Source organism: Prunus avium, chromosome 5 (assembly GCF_965620075.1).
Source record: "Prunus avium chromosome 5, drPruAviu1.hap1.1, whole genome shotgun sequence".
Lineage (NCBI taxonomy): Eukaryota > Viridiplantae > Streptophyta > Magnoliopsida > Rosales > Rosaceae > Prunus > Prunus avium.
This window is the reverse complement of record NC_142288.1, coordinates 28,220,073-28,236,164: the sequence shown is the minus strand read 5'-3', so window position 1 is coordinate 28,236,164 and position 16,092 is coordinate 28,220,073. Positions and strand designations below refer to the sequence as shown.

The following is a 16,092-nucleotide window of genomic DNA, read 5'->3' as shown; positions in this document are numbered from 1 at the left end:
TAGGAGTAGTCATGAGAGAAACGGACTGGTGGAGTTGTGGAGTTGTTGATTCGGCCTTGGTAGTGGAGTCCGAGTTGGTATTGGTTGATTCATTGGTGTCACTCATGGGGATAGGTAGGTAAAAAACAGAGGAAGGTAGTTAGAACACAACGACAAGAGCGCAACAAGTGTACAAATGAGCAATGCAAACAAGACTACAAATAAGGGTATTGTTACAGCAAAGACAAGACTACAAATGAGCAACGCCAAATTGTTTTCTCTCATAGCAAATCTGACAGCGATTATTTTTACAGCACAGCAATGCCAAACTGGCCCGTAAGCTTGTTAAGATTTACAAAGTTATCCTGCATGATCAAAGCTTGATGAAAATGGCGATTGTTCATCAAGCCAAGGAATCCACAATCAAAAAGTCCAATCAAATACAGAAATGGAAATCACATGTCAAAAAATCCAAATCAGTCACAAAATTGAACTCATACTCCGGAGTCTGATTTTGATCGGCTGACGCAAACTCAACAAAATTCAAAACAAAAACCAACTTACTCTTTGATTTTGATCTGAATAAGTAAATAAATAACAATCAAAGGAAACTGCCCTTTTTAGCTTATAGAAAAGGAAAGGAAAATGCCTGATGTCCAAGCAAGCAGGCATCGCAAATCTATAATTAATTCTATAAATTAGTTTTTGCTGTCTTAATTAACGCTTGTTTCTCCTACCTTAATTAACGCTTGATACTTCACAAATAGTATCAAGCCCTCTCTGTCTTCGACTGACTCAACTTGCAGGTCAAGATAATTCCCTTGAATTGGCCCGGATCAGTCGAACCTTTAATTTAATTTGCTTTATGAGATATTTTCAGCTAATAACTGAACATGATCAAGATTAACATCCTCTCCTACTGAGTATGGATGGAAAACTATTGGCACGAATCAATCGTCGGTAGTTATACTATATGGATTGATATTATATATGTTTTAGGTTTTGGCTTGAAACTCAATCTTATTGGTCCTATTGCTTGCATCATAATTCACAGAAACTATTTTTGGTCTATCTTCAAAGTTTAATTACTAAATTTTCATTACTGAAAAACTATTACAAAATGGAAAACGAAGGGCTACGGATGGATTCCTCCCAAATCCATTCGCCTTCATACCTTTCTATAACATATGCGCAATGATCAGCAAGCTCTAATATATATGTAGATGAACTAAAAACCATTACTGCAAATGCAACCTTATCAAACAAAGTTGAACAAGTCAAAAACAGCTAGCAAGCCTTAGCCAAAGTTTTATTTCGAAACCACAGATAACGGTTGTCTAACAACACAAAGGGAAAGCAATACAAAAACGAATTTAAATTAATTCATATATATATATATATATATATATATATATATATTACAATCACCATACTCGAATTGAATGGCGCAGCCCGGATATAGAAGGTGGACATATATGGTAGAACAAGTGTTATTGGCCTGAGAAGGAGGAAAATGGAACTCCTTGCTGTTCAAGTCACTACCAGAATCCATAATCAGTTCTAGAATCATTTTCTCCAACAACTCTAGCCAAGAAAATCGATATCAGTCCTCCCAGCAGAGGAGAGAGAGAGAGAGCACCAACCAACCAACCGTTGTTCTGTTGGCTTCCTTCCATCACTACAATTCCAAAACTTTACACATCCCCACTTGTTGAAACCATTCCTTCCAATCCATACTCTGCATTACGAAAAATCGACCTAGGAGGGTCTAGGCGGCGCTAGGCGGGTCTGGGGGGCGCTAGGCGGGTCTGGGCGGAGCTAGGCGGGTCTAGGCGGCGCTAGGCTGGTCTGGGTGCCAGGGTGGGTCTGGTTCTTTCTTTTGTTCTTTAAGCCTACTGCATAGCCATTTTTCAAACTTATGCACTGCAAGGCTGGTCTAGGCGGCGCTGGGAGGGTCTGGGAGGCGCTAGGCTAGTCTGGGCGGAGCTAGGCGGGTCTAGGCGGCGCTAGGAAGACTCTCTCTCTCTCTCTCTCTCTCTCTCTCTCTCTCTCTCATTGCAGGTGTATATACTCATAGCAGATGAAAAGCAGAGGCTTCTACAGGAACATACATAAGTGACCAAGATTATAAAGTTCTGTAGGACAAATCTACACGACTTAAAATGTTTCACCTGAGATGATAGTGTTGTGAAAATGGACAAACACTTTCACTCACTCCCCTAATGATCTTGTTGTTGATGGACTTTGTGACACACACAAGGATGGATGAATCACACACACACACACACTTGAGAAACCAACCAAGCACAAAGTGACACAAGAATTTATAGAGGTTCAGCAATTGCCTACATCCTCTTGGTGATCCCCTTGAGAAATTCACTAATGAAAGAATAAGTTACAACTTTGGTTTACAAATAAACCCCCTTAGAACTCTATTCTCTCCCAAGCTCTCTTTTCTCTCTCACCCCTTGCTCAACACTTTGATGCACTTGTGAACACTCTCTCACACTTGGTGTTTCCCTCTTTTGGTGTCTAGACACTCAAGACCCAACTCAGCTCTCTCTTGAACTGATTGCCCTCTCTCACTTCCTCTCTTGGTGAGATAACCTCCCTTTGAACACAATAGCTCCCAGCTACTTGACAACTTTGAGATTAACCACACTTTGTCTTGCATCTTCACTTTCTTTTGTAGGCAGACCTTTGGACTTAGTAGAGGGCTGCAATTACTCCTTCACGTTCTTGCTTTCAGCTACCAAACTAAACACAAGGCTAGGCAAACCAGAAAACAAGCCATAAAGCATGCACCCTTTGTCCCCTTGTCTCCCACCTAGAAAACCCTTTGGTACAAGACAACAAACATCATTTAAATGGTGTTCCAGCTTCTAAGGCACTTTGCCAAACTTCCTAGAACCCATAAAACTCTTGGAAGCTCGAGGGATTAGGTAGGGAACCAACACATGTGAAATGCACCTTGAAAAACGCATGGAAAAACGACACAGCACGTCTGGCGACCGGTCTCACGTTCCTGGCGACCGGTCGCATTGCAATCTGTCTGAAAGCGATCGGTCGCTTTCACCTTGCGACCGGTCGCTGGTCACGATTTCCAGCTTCTCCTCCAGACTTCGAATCTGCTTCAAAACGACCGGTCGCAAAAACCCAGCGACTGGTCGCCTCCTCCTTCACTTGCATACTAAATGTGAGCCAATTTTACAACAGATAGGTTCTCACTTTCAAAAGGCTATAGCCTTGATCACGATGAGGTCCAAATCTCCTGATTATGTATAGAGGTTTGAATTTTTTTTTCAATTCAGCTGTATAATATTATTTTCTTTTCTACATATGAGTAGCTTATATAATGTTTTCTAATGATTTTAACAATATACATACATAAATTATCAAACGAGAGTTTAATCCTCGACTAATTAAACATATAGTTTGGTTGGACATTTTTTTTTTTTTTCCACCATTCAAATTTTCTTGTCGACTTCTAGAATCAATGAGTAAAGCCACGACAATTCTTTAAATAGTCTATTATCTTTATGAAACAATCTTATTTTCCTTCATATAGAACCAACTTCATCTCATGAAAGGCCAAATGATGTAAGAATCAGGTTATCTTTGAAATTAGGGGGGAAAAAATAACAATAGTATAGCCGGGCGGCTATACTATAATTTTTAAAATTCTTAAGGATATAGCATAGCCCTACATTGGTTCTTGGGTATTACTAATACAAAACCAGAGAGCTGCCCAAACGAAACATAAACAGGGAAAAAACAAAAGACAGAGAGGCTGTCCAAACTCTTCATCTATTGTTGCATATGGTAATAGTGAATTTGCAATCCATTGCTTTAAACTCATTTTCCCAACAAACATCTCATCTGTTGGCTTCCTTCTTGTGAATGTTTCCATCAGGACAACACCAAAATTGTATACATCCCCTCTTGTTGAAACTATTCCTTCCATTCCATACTCTGCAATATTATATAATTAATTCTATAATTAGTCTTTGGTGCCAGCCAAAGTTCTTTTAATTAACCCTTTGTTTTTCCTGCATTTAAAAGAAAGAGGCCCACCTACCACTACCTTCATTCCGAGGCTCATCTTGTCCAACAAAAGAGGAGGCTCCGAAAATTTGATCAAGTCCTTCTTACATGGCGGGGAAATTGGTCCGCACCATCTCATGGAAGCAGCCATCGCTTACAAAGAGTATCAAACTTTAGTTGTAGTCGACTAACCTCTCAACTTAAAGTAATGATGATCGATCAATCCCTTGGGTTGGACTGGATTATCACTAGCTAGATTCCTAAGCATCATTTGATTTATTATATTATGTGGATTGATATTGTGTTTAAGTTTTGGCGTGCAATTCAATCTTAGTCATTGCCCCCTAAAAGTTCATTTGGGAATTGTGCAATGTTGATAGGAATGAGAAAGGGAAAACAGTTCCACATGATCAAATCTCCAATACCACTACGGATTCTAAATTGTTTTTCATTAAAAAAGAAATTAATGACTGTTGATTTGATTTTGTGTGTTAATTGAGGACATGATAGCAATAGAATTAATGACTATTTGACACCTTAAATTCTACTGCAATTACTGCAAATGCATGTAAGATATTTACACGGTAGGTATTTGAAACTCAAAATACTACCTTATCAAACAAAAACAGCTAGCAAGCCTTAGCCAAAGTTTTATTTCGAAACCACAGATAATGAGAACACAAAGGGGTGACATGAAAGCAATATCCAAAAACGAATTTAAATTAATTCATATATATATATTACAATCACCATAAGAAATTCTTTGAGGTTTTAGTAGAATAATATTAGTCAAATTCTTACTTATGGTAACTAATAAGAGGGTAGTTAGTTAGGTAGGCTAATTAACCTTAAATGGGATTTTGAAATTACTTGATTACCCTGAAATAAGAGATACTCGAATTGAATGGCGCAGCCCGGATATAGAAGGTGGAAATATATGGTAGAACAAGTGTTATTGGCCTGAGAAGGAGGAAAATGGAACTCCTTGCTGTTCAAGTCACTACCAGAATCCATAATCATTTCTAGAATCATTTTCTCCAATAACTCTAGCCAAGAAAATCGATATCAGTCCTCCCAGCAGAGGAGAGAGAGAGAGAGCACCAACCAACCAACCACTGTTCTGTTGGCTTCCTTCCATCACTACAATTCCAAAACTTTACACATCCCCTCTTGTTGAAATCGGCTTAGGTGGCCTGGGCGGGTCTGGGCGGTGCTAGGCGGTTCTGGGCGGCGCTAGGCGGGTCTGGGTGCCAGGCTGGGTCTGGTTCTTTCTTTTGTTCTTTAAGCCTACTGCATAGCCATTTTTCAAACTTATGCACTGCAGGGCTGGTCTGGGCGGCGCTAGGCTGGTCTGGGCGGAGCTAGGCGGGTTTAGGCGGCGCTAGGCGGGTCTGGGTGCCAGGCTGGGTCTCTGGTTATTTAACTGACGGTGATGATGATGACCACGACGACTACTGCGACCAACTTGATGTTGATCTTTTCGTATCCGCGGCTGCAAAGTGTTGCACTGACAAAGACCCCGCAAAGGGCTACCGCGCCCGCTCTGTTTTGCTGCGTGAAAGCATCGGGAGGAGGCTTTTCCCTCCGGAATCAGATCAACTACAAGAGTGGGAACGGCTGAGGAAGGAGGTTTTGGTGCCCTTGACCAAGTACTACAGTCGTCAATACCGAGAGCACCTTTCCGACGCTTGCTACCATCGTGAAGCCCTAGAGCGCCGTGTGGCTAACAATTTGGAGGAGGTGAAGGCGGCAGCTGCAGAAGCAGGAGGCAATCTAAGAGGTGGAATAATACAGCCGGATGCTTTGCTTCCAAATGAGATCATAAAATATGTAAGAAAGGGGGATGTACGGGAAGCGGCTGAGCTTCAGTGGAAGGCAGTGGTGGAGGACATAAAGCAGCAACAAACGCCCGGGGAGGGTTTGAGCAAATTTAAAAACTGCTTGGTGGTGGGCTATGTTGCTCTGAGCTATCCAGAGCGGAACTATCCAGAGGAGTGCTATGCAGAGGTGGGGTTGGAAATTCTGGTGTCTGAAGTGAGTGAAGAGCCATGGAAAGGAAAGATGATAAAATACAGTGGTGGAAAATATCATCTAGAATTGATACAATCATACAAGGACATGATCTTACGTCCAAGTTCGAATTTATGAGATCAGTGAGGACCTCCCGCGTGGGACCTAATAAGGAATGTAAGATTTTAGAGGTGTTTGATTTGATTCTGTAAGTGGCTGTGAATGAGAACTTGAAGGCAGAGCAGATGATCAAGAAGGTGATTATGTTCACCGACTTTCTAGAACCTCCTGATAACTGCATATGGGGCATTCAGTACGACACACTAAGGAACTATTTTGAGGAAATCCGGAGCAAGTTTAGGAATAAGGCGATTCCACACATTCTGTATTTGAAAGAGGACGAGCATCCCTGGATTTGTACACAACATCCAGGCTTCACGATCATGAGTGGCTTCTCCGACAATATCTATATGTTCAAGTCCTTCTTGAAAAATGGTGGGGAAATTGGCCCACACCATCTCATTGAAGCAGCCATCACTCACAGAGAGGAGTTTCAAACTCTTGAGGTAGTCGACTGAATGACACTCAACTTCAACTGGTGTGAATGTGGTGGCAATTAGGAATATCAACTAAATCTGTTGAATTTGGATTGGAATAGCCTTTTAATTTAGTTTCCTTTATTAGATTCCTTTATTTTGAATTATTTCCTCTATGTCCAGTCCAGGCTAGCCAACAACATCCTCTGCTATCTGCTATTAAAGTGAAAACTACTGCCTCGCCTTATGGCTATGTCTTCAATCTTACTGATTTACATTGAAGTTTTTGCCTCGTATTATGCCCTTATGTCTGCATCAGAACGAAAGGCTCGTCTCGCCTCAGAATTCAAAGGAAACCATTGCGTGACTGCGTGACAATCATGAAACTCCTCTCCTCTGTTCACTACTCGTACATGAATTCACAGAGATTGCATGGCTGGCGAGGTTAAAATTGGATTTGGAGGGCCCACCTACAGCCACACCACAAGCAAACTCTTTTCCATTGTAAACTAAACTGAAATCATTCTCAACTACAAGTCCTAAACTAACAAGTGCTGTTGAAGTATCAACAGCTATATATGATTCATGTTTCCAAGCGGTGCTAAAGAAAGTCAAGACAATATGTGTTGATAATAATATTGAAAGATAAACTGATCAACACAACTAATGATCAACAATGTCTTGGAACTCAATCTTACTGGTTCAATTGGGGGCCTTTCTTATAAGTTACAACCAAAGGCTCCTCTCGCCTCACAATTCAAAGGAAACCATTTGTCTATCTTCAATATTTTTAGGATATTACTTGCCTTCTTTCGTGGAATGAGATACTCCTTCTTCGTTCAAATCGCAGTTTGACTTGTGTGAAATAATTTATCAAAAATACAAAAAATAAGAACTTTTGCAGACATATTACTGTCCTGAAGGGAAGTACTTTCCATATTTTTATCGAAAACATTGTCTTCCATGTAACTTTGTCTAATGCTACTACAAAAACACATCCAATGTCCATCTAATTGCATCAGCTCCAAATTTGGCCAATGGACTTTTATATCAAGCAAGAAGCCCAATAAGTTAGTGATTGGGTTTCAGGCTCCACTGGTCAAGGTCCCAGAAAAGCTAAATTGGAGGGTGGCAATGAAATGAAACGACGAACTCAAAATGTCGTATCTTTGAACAACATGGGCAAATCAGTAAAATAACTTTGTTTGTGCAACGCCTTCCTCTTTCACCGACTGTCGTCTCACACTCTCTTCTTCCCTCCCACCACCTTACACCCAAAAAATAAACTCTATTTTCTTCAAATTCGCTTCTCTCAAACACAAAAGTCAATTCCCACATTCCCAATTCCCTGTAAATTCCGTTTCCTCAGAGCTTCTTTCTGTCTGAGCTGTCATTTCCCTTTATATTATTCAAAACACCCTCCCAAAATTGTTTAATAAAATAAAATCAACCAAAGTTCCAAACTTTCCCAAATTTGTTTGTAAATTCAATCTGTTTTCGTCTTCTTTTTTTATTTGGGCTGAATGTAATTGGGGTTTGGTCAATTGGGAATGGAGAACAGTGGAGAAGCAGTAGATGATGAGGGCTCTGGATGGTTCGAAGTGAAAAAGGTGTTTTTTTTTTCTTTCTCTCTCTCTCTCTCTCTCTCTCTCTCTCTCTCTCTCTCTCGTTTGGTTTACTATTGCCGCATTGGTCTTCCATTACCAACCTTAGCATCCATTATGCAATGCAATGTTGCAGATTTCACTGGAGATAATTAGGTCTAAATTTAATAGGGATCTGCTTATTTTATTTTAATGGAATTTCTTTTTCTTAACAATGAAATGGTTTCACCAAACTTATTTGAAGTTGCAATATACATGTTAGAGATTTTGATATTATATAGTAATTGAAGCTCATAGAGTCTTACTGAAAAAAGCAACTAACTTGGCATTATCTTCATTGAAATGTATAAGTGGAGCTTAAAGTGTAGAGATCGCAGGTTTGTTTGTATTCATCATATCAATCAATTCAAGTAATGAATGCGCAGGTTTCTCATTATTATATTTTTAGATGTAACATTTTCATGCTACTAATACATAGATATCAACCTAATATTGTAGATTTACATGTTTTACCATAACGTAATAGATTCATTCTTGTGTCACTGACACGTTCTAGAACTTTGCTTTTTATTTGTTTGCCTCCTGTCCAGAAAAATAGAAGTAGCTCAAAGTTCTCTCTACAGAGTTGGGTTGGGGGATTTTCCGGAAAAAATGCTTCTAACCATTCTAGTAGTCAGACCTCATCAAGTGAAAACAGTGGAAATTCTTGTGGCAAGCGCAGATCCCAGCTTCCAAAGGTACGAGGAAATTATGCGGTACATAGCCGGGGAATTGATTCTATTCCTGTCCCAAATGAAAACAAAATGGGTGCACCCTATATTAATACTGGTGTTATTAGGCAAGACACTACATGTCCTAAGTCACCTCCTTTTATTAAAAATTCTGATGGTGGAACTAGAGATGTTGAGAAAATCCCTGCGAAAGATAACTCTGAAGTGGTTCATAAAATCAAGTGGGGTGATCTCGAGGATGAGGGTTTGGCACTTCCTCATGCTAACCTTGTTGGCACCAGAATCAGGTTTGGTGCTATTGGAGATGATAATCTGGTGGCCTCTAGTGAGCATGGAATTGGTCATAATTTTGCTTCTCGTGCAAATTCACAAGAAAACACATTGGTGGCAGAATCTGTGGATGCATATACAGTTTCTCATCAGATGTTTTCAGTGACTGCTAAGGACCAATTATGTGAAGATAACTGTAAGGAGGTGAATACAATATCTTCTGAAAATGCTGAAGAGCCAATATTGAATGGGAAAAAGGTTGATCTGGATAACAATGTTTCGCATTGCGAGGATATACATACTGAGCACATCGAAGCAGTAGTTGATGATCATTTAAGCACCCGTACTTTAGCTGGTGAAGAGGCTGGGGTAGTGGGGAAACTTCAGGCACCCGTTATTCTATCTGAGGTAGGTGACCCTGAAATTGCTGAAGTATCAGGGAAAATTGGGGGTTCAAGTGAAGTTCATATTGCCGAAGATAAAGGATTAGTTCCACCAGAGAGTGCTCCTGAAATTTTGGGAGTGTCTACCTTCACAGCCTCTGTTGAGGATCATGGGGATCAACAATGTGGTATAATACATGATATGTCAAACTCACAAAATATGAGTGCCCTTGGAGACGACACAGGGGAAAGCAAAGAAAGGTTTAGGCAGCGGCTTTGGTGCTTTCTTTTTGAGAATCTTAATAGGGATGTGGACGAACTTTATCTTCTTTGTGAACTAGAATGCGATTTAGAGCAGATGAAAGAGGCCATTCTTGTTCTTGAAGAGGCTGCCTCTGATTTTAGAGATCTAAGCACCAGAGTGGAAGACTTTGAGAAAATAAAAAGGTCATCTTCTCAGTTGATTGATGGGGTGCCGGTTACGTTGAAGAGTGATCACCGTAGGCCACATGCTCTCTCATGGGAGGTAAGCTATATGAAATCTTTTATGTTAAGTTACTATAGTGTAGAGAGAGAGAGAGGATATTTTCTTAGCGTTCCTATACAGAAAGAGGTTTCATCTTAGCATCTTGTACTGTTCATTAAATTTTGGTGCTGGTAGTCTATAAATGTGATTTTGTGGTAGTTTACCTTTTTCAATGCCTGGGGAAATTATGTTTGCATAAAAATTCACTGAGTGATGTAGTTTGACAACTTCCATCTACATTTCTGGGTTTGCAGCTTAATGGGTATTTATTTTATGTTCCAGAGGTTCTACTTCCTATTGGCCATTCAATTTAGTGAAGCATGGCATCTAGACTTGCAAAAGGTTATAGGACAATGTAGTTCTTGTTTTATTAGACTTGAAACAAATAAAATGTTCTGATCCTTATTTTACTCACTCGTACGATTTCCGCACCATGGCTTTTGCATCTCTTTACTTGTTTGAGCTGTTGGTCTATGTGGTAGCAACTATGCTTCAAAGATGACCAGAAAATTTGGTTTTTAAATCGTTTCTCTTTCGACTTTCAAAAAGAATAAATTATTTGTCACATAAAAGTTTAGTCAATGTTGCGTGCAGGTTAGAAGAATGACAACTTCAGCACACAAAGCAGAGATACTATCGTCATCTCTCGAGGCTTTCAAGAAAATTCAACAAGAAAGAGCTAGCTTGTGTGCGGCTAATGATGCTAAACTTCTGGGGCCTCAGTACCTAAACCTCCGATCTGGTGATAAGCTGAATAAGTCATCTGCAATAAATGATGAGAAAGGCAATGCTAAAGATTCGATAAAGAAGTCAAGAAAACAGAGTGGAGGTTCAGATCTCGCTGACGCTGACCTGAATGGAGGAAAATGGAGTACTGAGTCATCGAGCAAACCAAACTTAGTACAAACTGAACGTGCCCCTCAGAATTCATCTACTTCTGTTGTTAATGCATTTAGGCTACCTCCTAGGGACAATTCTGCTGCTGGAAAGACTAAGAGTAAGCAGTCTGGATCCGAAGCAGAGAGGCTGCTCCCTAAGAAAGAAAAATTGATTATAGACGGTGTTGTTGAAAAATTCCCCAGATTGACGGATCAGTCCAAAAAGCAAATTCCTCTAGTCGAGAAAGATAAAGGAAAGAGGAATTCAGCTCCATGGAAATCCATGGATGCTTGGAAAGAGAAGAGGAACTGGGAGGATGTACTCTCATCTCCTTTCCGTGTCTCTTCTCGTGTTTCACGTTCACCTGGCATGAGGAGGAAAAGTGCTGACCGTGCACGTATGTTGCATGATAAACTAATGTCTCCTGAAAAGAAAAAGAAAACTGCTTTGGATCTGAAGAGAGAAGCAGAAGAAAAGCATGCCCGTGCTCTGAGAATCAAAAGTGAGCTAGATAATGAGAGAGCTCAGAAACTTCATCGTAATTCTGAAAAGGTGTATCGAGCTAGTGAATTTCACGCTGTCCGCAACATGAAGTTACGAGAAGGAATATATGCTCGTCATCAACGCAGTGAGTCTCGCCATGAAGCTTTTCTAGCTCAAGTAGTAAAGAGAGCTGGTGATGAAAGCAGTAAAGTTAACGAGGTTCGTTTCATAACTTCCTTAAATGAAGAAAATAAAAAACTTAGTTTGCGCCAGAAGCTTCATGATTCAGAGTTGAGGAGAGCTGAAAAACTTCAAGTTATAAGAACTAAACAGAAAGAGGATATGGCAAGAGAAGAAGCTGTTTTAGAACGGAGGAAACTCATTGAAGCTGAAAAGTTGCAGCGTCTTGCTGAGACACAGCGGAGAAAGGAAGAGGCTCAAGTTAGAAGGGAAGAGGAGCGCAAAGCGTCAAGTGCAGCACGTGAAGCAAGGGCCATGGAACAACTTCGTAGGAAGGAGGAAAGAGCCAAAGCCCAGCAGGAGGAGGCTGAACTTCTGGCCCAGAAATTGGCTGAGAGACTTAGTGAAAGTGAGCAACGGCGCAAGTTTTACCTGGAGCAGATACGAGAGAGAGCGTCTATGGATTTCAGGGATCAATCTTCTCCTTTATTGCGTCGAAATCTGAACAAGGAGGGTCAGGGAAGATCATCAATCAACAGTGGTGATGATTATCAAGGTAGCAGCTTCTCAGGCTTAGGAGGGTCTACTTTAGTGGCAAGCAATGTTACAGCACAACATTCAATGAAGCGGAGGATCAAAAGAATTCGGCAAAGACTTATGGCTCTAAAATATGAATTTCCTGAGCCTCCTGTTGGTGCTGAAAATGCTAGCATTGGATACAGAACAGCACTGGGAACTGCAAGGGCAAAGATTGGAAGATGGCTTCAAGAACTTCAAAGACTCCGGCAGGCAAGAAAAGAAGGGGCTGCAAGTATTGGGTTAATAATTGCTGAAATGATCAAGGTAATTTAGTTCAAGGATTACAAGTTTTTAATACTGTGTAGCCAGATATGGGATGCTGATGTCCTGAATTTGGGTACTTTGCATTTAGCATGGATGTAATTTGGTATGCCACACTGTAGAGGTCCGATTTTTTGTGGAAAATATCTCATAGCTCCCCTTTCCCCAAAATTCCAATTGGTATCTTAATTAGTCAGTTTTTTCCTTTTTCCTTTTTTACTGAAAAAGTTGCTCGCTTAAGTTGTACAGTATTATAAATCTTGTGTGCTTGGAATTGCCTTATTGATGCTCCAATGTAGTTATGTGAGAAAATACCAACTTTGAAATTTACCCTTTGAGATGGTTATGTTGACTTGTAAACATTGACTCTGACTCTCTTTTTTTTCACTCGTTCTTGGATATAGTATTTGGAGGGAAAGGAGCCTGAACTGCAGGCTTCTCGCCAAGCTGGTTTGCTTGATTTCATAGCTTCTGCCCTACCTGCTTCTCATACGTCGAAACCTGAAGCCTGCCAAGTGACAATACACCTTTTAAAGCTTTTAAGGGTGGTGTTATCTGTGCCTGCAAACAGGAGTTATTTTCTCGCACAGAATCTCTTGCCTCCTATTATTCCGATGCTGTCAGCAGCCCTTGAGAGCTACATTAAGATAGCAGTATCCTTGAACCTTTCTGGTAATGGTAATTCTCTATCAAGCAAAACCTCAGCTGAAAATTTTGAATCAATATCCGAGGTGCTGGATGGTTATTTATGGACTGTGACAACAATTGTCAGTCATATAAGTTCTGATGAACAACAGCTCCAAATGCGGGATGGCTTGCTTGAGCTGTTGATTGCCTACCAAGTTATTCATCGGCTGCGAGATCTCTTTGCACTTTATGATCGGCCCCAGGTGGAAGGGTCACCATTTCCATCTTCAATTCTCTTAAGTATAAATTTATTGGTTGTTTTAACATCCAGATCTGAAATGAATTGCTCTATCAATTGGAAATATGTACCTATTGAAACAGTGGTAGGGAATGGAAGTGAAGAGGCTAAATTTCCCGAGGGTGATAGTACTGAAGATCTTCCTCCAACTCAGTCCTTGGGAGATTCTAGACATCCATTATCTGTGCAAAATGGTGGTACAGTTGTACATCTACCAGATGTACCAGAGGATGGTCTGTTAGATGAATCATGTATGATAAATAAGTCTACTGAGGCAGTATCCACTGGTAAGGAAAGTGAAAAAGAGCAGCCTAATAGTTTGGTTGAAGCAAGAAATGATAACACAATCAAGACAGATGTTCCAGATGAAACCCAGAAAATTCCAAGTGAGGATACTGTGGAGCCTTTTGCATCACAGAAGGATGGGAAGCACTTGGTTGATAATGGTGCAGTACAAAAGAATGAAATCATCGTGAGCTTGGAACAACCAGTAGCGTTTCTGCTTACTGCTGTATCAGAGACTGGGCTTGTCAGCCTCCCATCTCTGTTGACATCTGTGTTACTGCAGGCAAACAATAGATTGTCTTCTGAACAGGTAACTTTACTGCCAGCTGCAAATAATCTGCAACATTGATTTAGTGTTTCCAATGCCATTAACATTTTTGGCTTCGTCCTTCAAGAAAAAGAAGTAAATAATTTGGTGCTCTTATCAGTTTTAATTTTTGTTGGTCATATTTTGTTATGAGCTGGTGTTTTCTTAGCTTGTTTGAATTTCAAATCATCTGTCCCTGAAAAAGAGTTGTGGTAGGTTGATGGATCAAGGAAATTTTTGTCAGTTTACAAACACGAATGTTGAGTATACGGTCCTCATTACCTTTTAAATGCCATCAATTTATTTTACTGCACTGATCAAGAATATACACATACACCAAAGCGTTCCTTTGGCGTGTATGCTTATCTGCTTGTAATGCTTTCTACTCATGGTATCTTGATCATGACATCATTTTTGCCAAATCTAAAGATAATTCCTATTTTATATCAGACCTCAGATGTCCTTCCCTCTAATTTTGAAGACGTGGCAACTGGAGTACTGAAGGTCTTGAACAATTTGGCTCTTTTGGATCTTAAATTCATGCAGAGAACGCTAGTAAGTCCATTTGACTCTTTCAATCTTGGCTGGATGATAATGGCTACCAAACTTTGCTTCATTGTGATTCTTAAGATATCATGCTGATTTTCTAATCTTTATCTTGAAACGTGCAGTGAGCTTACCCTTTTTGTACTATTCTGATTTTTCTTGCAGGCTAGGCCAGACCTAAAAATGGAATTTTTCCACTTGATGAGTTTCCTTCTGTCTCATTGCACCAGCAAGTGGAAAGTAGCTAATGATCAGGTAATAAATCCATGTCACTTTTCGGTTTAATTCTATACATCTCTTTTGGTTTTACTTGAATATTCACAGTTTCATTGCTGAAGTTGAATTAAACAATCTCTGCACCTTTCTATAATGTGTTGTGTCTCAGGTGGGTTTTCTTCTGCTTGAATCTCTTTTGCTCCTTGGCCACTTTGCCTTGTTCCACCTTGGGAATCAGGCCGTCCTTCGCTGGGGAAAGAGTCCTACCATCATTCACAAGGTCAGTGAAGTCTCTGACTAAAAATTTCTTTTATCTTCAACTTTTATTGATAAAATCTAATTGTTTAGCTGGTTGTGGCCAGGTATGCGATTTACCGTTTGTATTCTTCAGTGACCCTGAGTTGATGCCAGTCTTGGCTGGCACCCTGGTTGCTGCCTGCTATGGGTGTGAGCAGAACAAGGGCGTGGTTCAGCAGGAAATCAGTACAGATATGTTACTCTCCTTGTTACGATCTTGCAGAAATATCTTGCCAGCAGTTAGATCCAATTCAAACTTAGACACTTTCCCAGCAGATGACGTTCCCCTAAGATCTGGACGTAACAATTCCAAAAGTAATAGGGTTTATTTGGGAAAGGGTGGTGGTTCAGGAAATGGCATGAGAATTGGCAAGATGAGAAGCCACAGAGAAAGCAAAGTAACAAAGAGTTATGAAGAGACGGCTCTGAAGCATAATCTTCCAGTCTCAGAAACTTCCTCTATGATGTTGCATTGTAGATTTCCTATCAGCTTCATTGATAGAGCAGAAGACTTCTTTTCCAGTGGGACACCCTGAATTGGTGAAGTATGAGCTCGCACGGCGCATGGATAGAGTATCCTTATAGCAGAGAACATCTTAGGTGTGTGCGCATGCTAAATTTTGTTTCCTTTTTGGCATTCTGGCATTCATTTCTGAGTTGAAACGTTCAATCTGAAATTTTCAGAAGTTTCCTCAGAAAATGAAACTGCAACAGGCTTATGACAGTTGGCATGAGGAATGTAGGCATCAGTGACAAAGGGTTATAGCTCTTTTGGCTAGATAGAGTGAGCTAGTAGGTCATATATAATTTGCCAAAAAACACGTTACCAAATTCTAACTTTTCGAATATGTGAGTTTTTGAGGGGTTATTAGGGACGGTCGGGACATATCAGACTTGAATGGGCAAGGCAAAACGCACATGTATTGTAACACGAATGAAGGCAAAATTGTTGTTGCCTGCCTATCTTATATACATGTGTAAAGAATTGACAGTTTTAACAATAAAAGAATACTTGTATATTATACAGAATTACATTTCATTCACTCTGTTT

The 16,092-nt window shown here is 40.2% G+C and overlaps 2 protein-coding genes across 2 annotated transcripts; both read left to right on the top strand.

Moving 5' to 3' along the window:
- The first annotated feature begins 11 nt into the window (after positions 1-11).
- Positions 12-6,850, top strand: LOC148294620 (uncharacterized). The gene is made up of 4 exons (XM_088253824.1): positions 12-114; positions 5,426-6,057; positions 6,270-6,599; positions 6,758-6,850. Exons 1-4 carry the CDS (start codon positions 12-14, stop codon positions 6,848-6,850), a joined length of 1,158 nt encoding a protein of 385 aa, XP_088109950.1.
- A 956-nt stretch (positions 6,851-7,806) lies between these two features.
- On the top strand, positions 7,807-16,080 carry LOC110762408 (uncharacterized). Its single transcript, XM_021965046.2, has 8 exons — positions 7,807-8,179; positions 8,764-10,083; positions 10,678-12,468; positions 12,870-13,985; positions 14,433-14,537; positions 14,694-14,783; positions 14,914-15,024; positions 15,107-16,080. Exons 1-8 carry the CDS (start codon positions 8,120-8,122, stop codon positions 15,575-15,577), a joined length of 5,064 nt encoding a protein of 1,687 aa, XP_021820738.2. The 5' UTR covers positions 7,807-8,119; the 3' UTR covers positions 15,578-16,080.
- Positions 16,081-16,092: the final 12 nt, after the last annotated feature.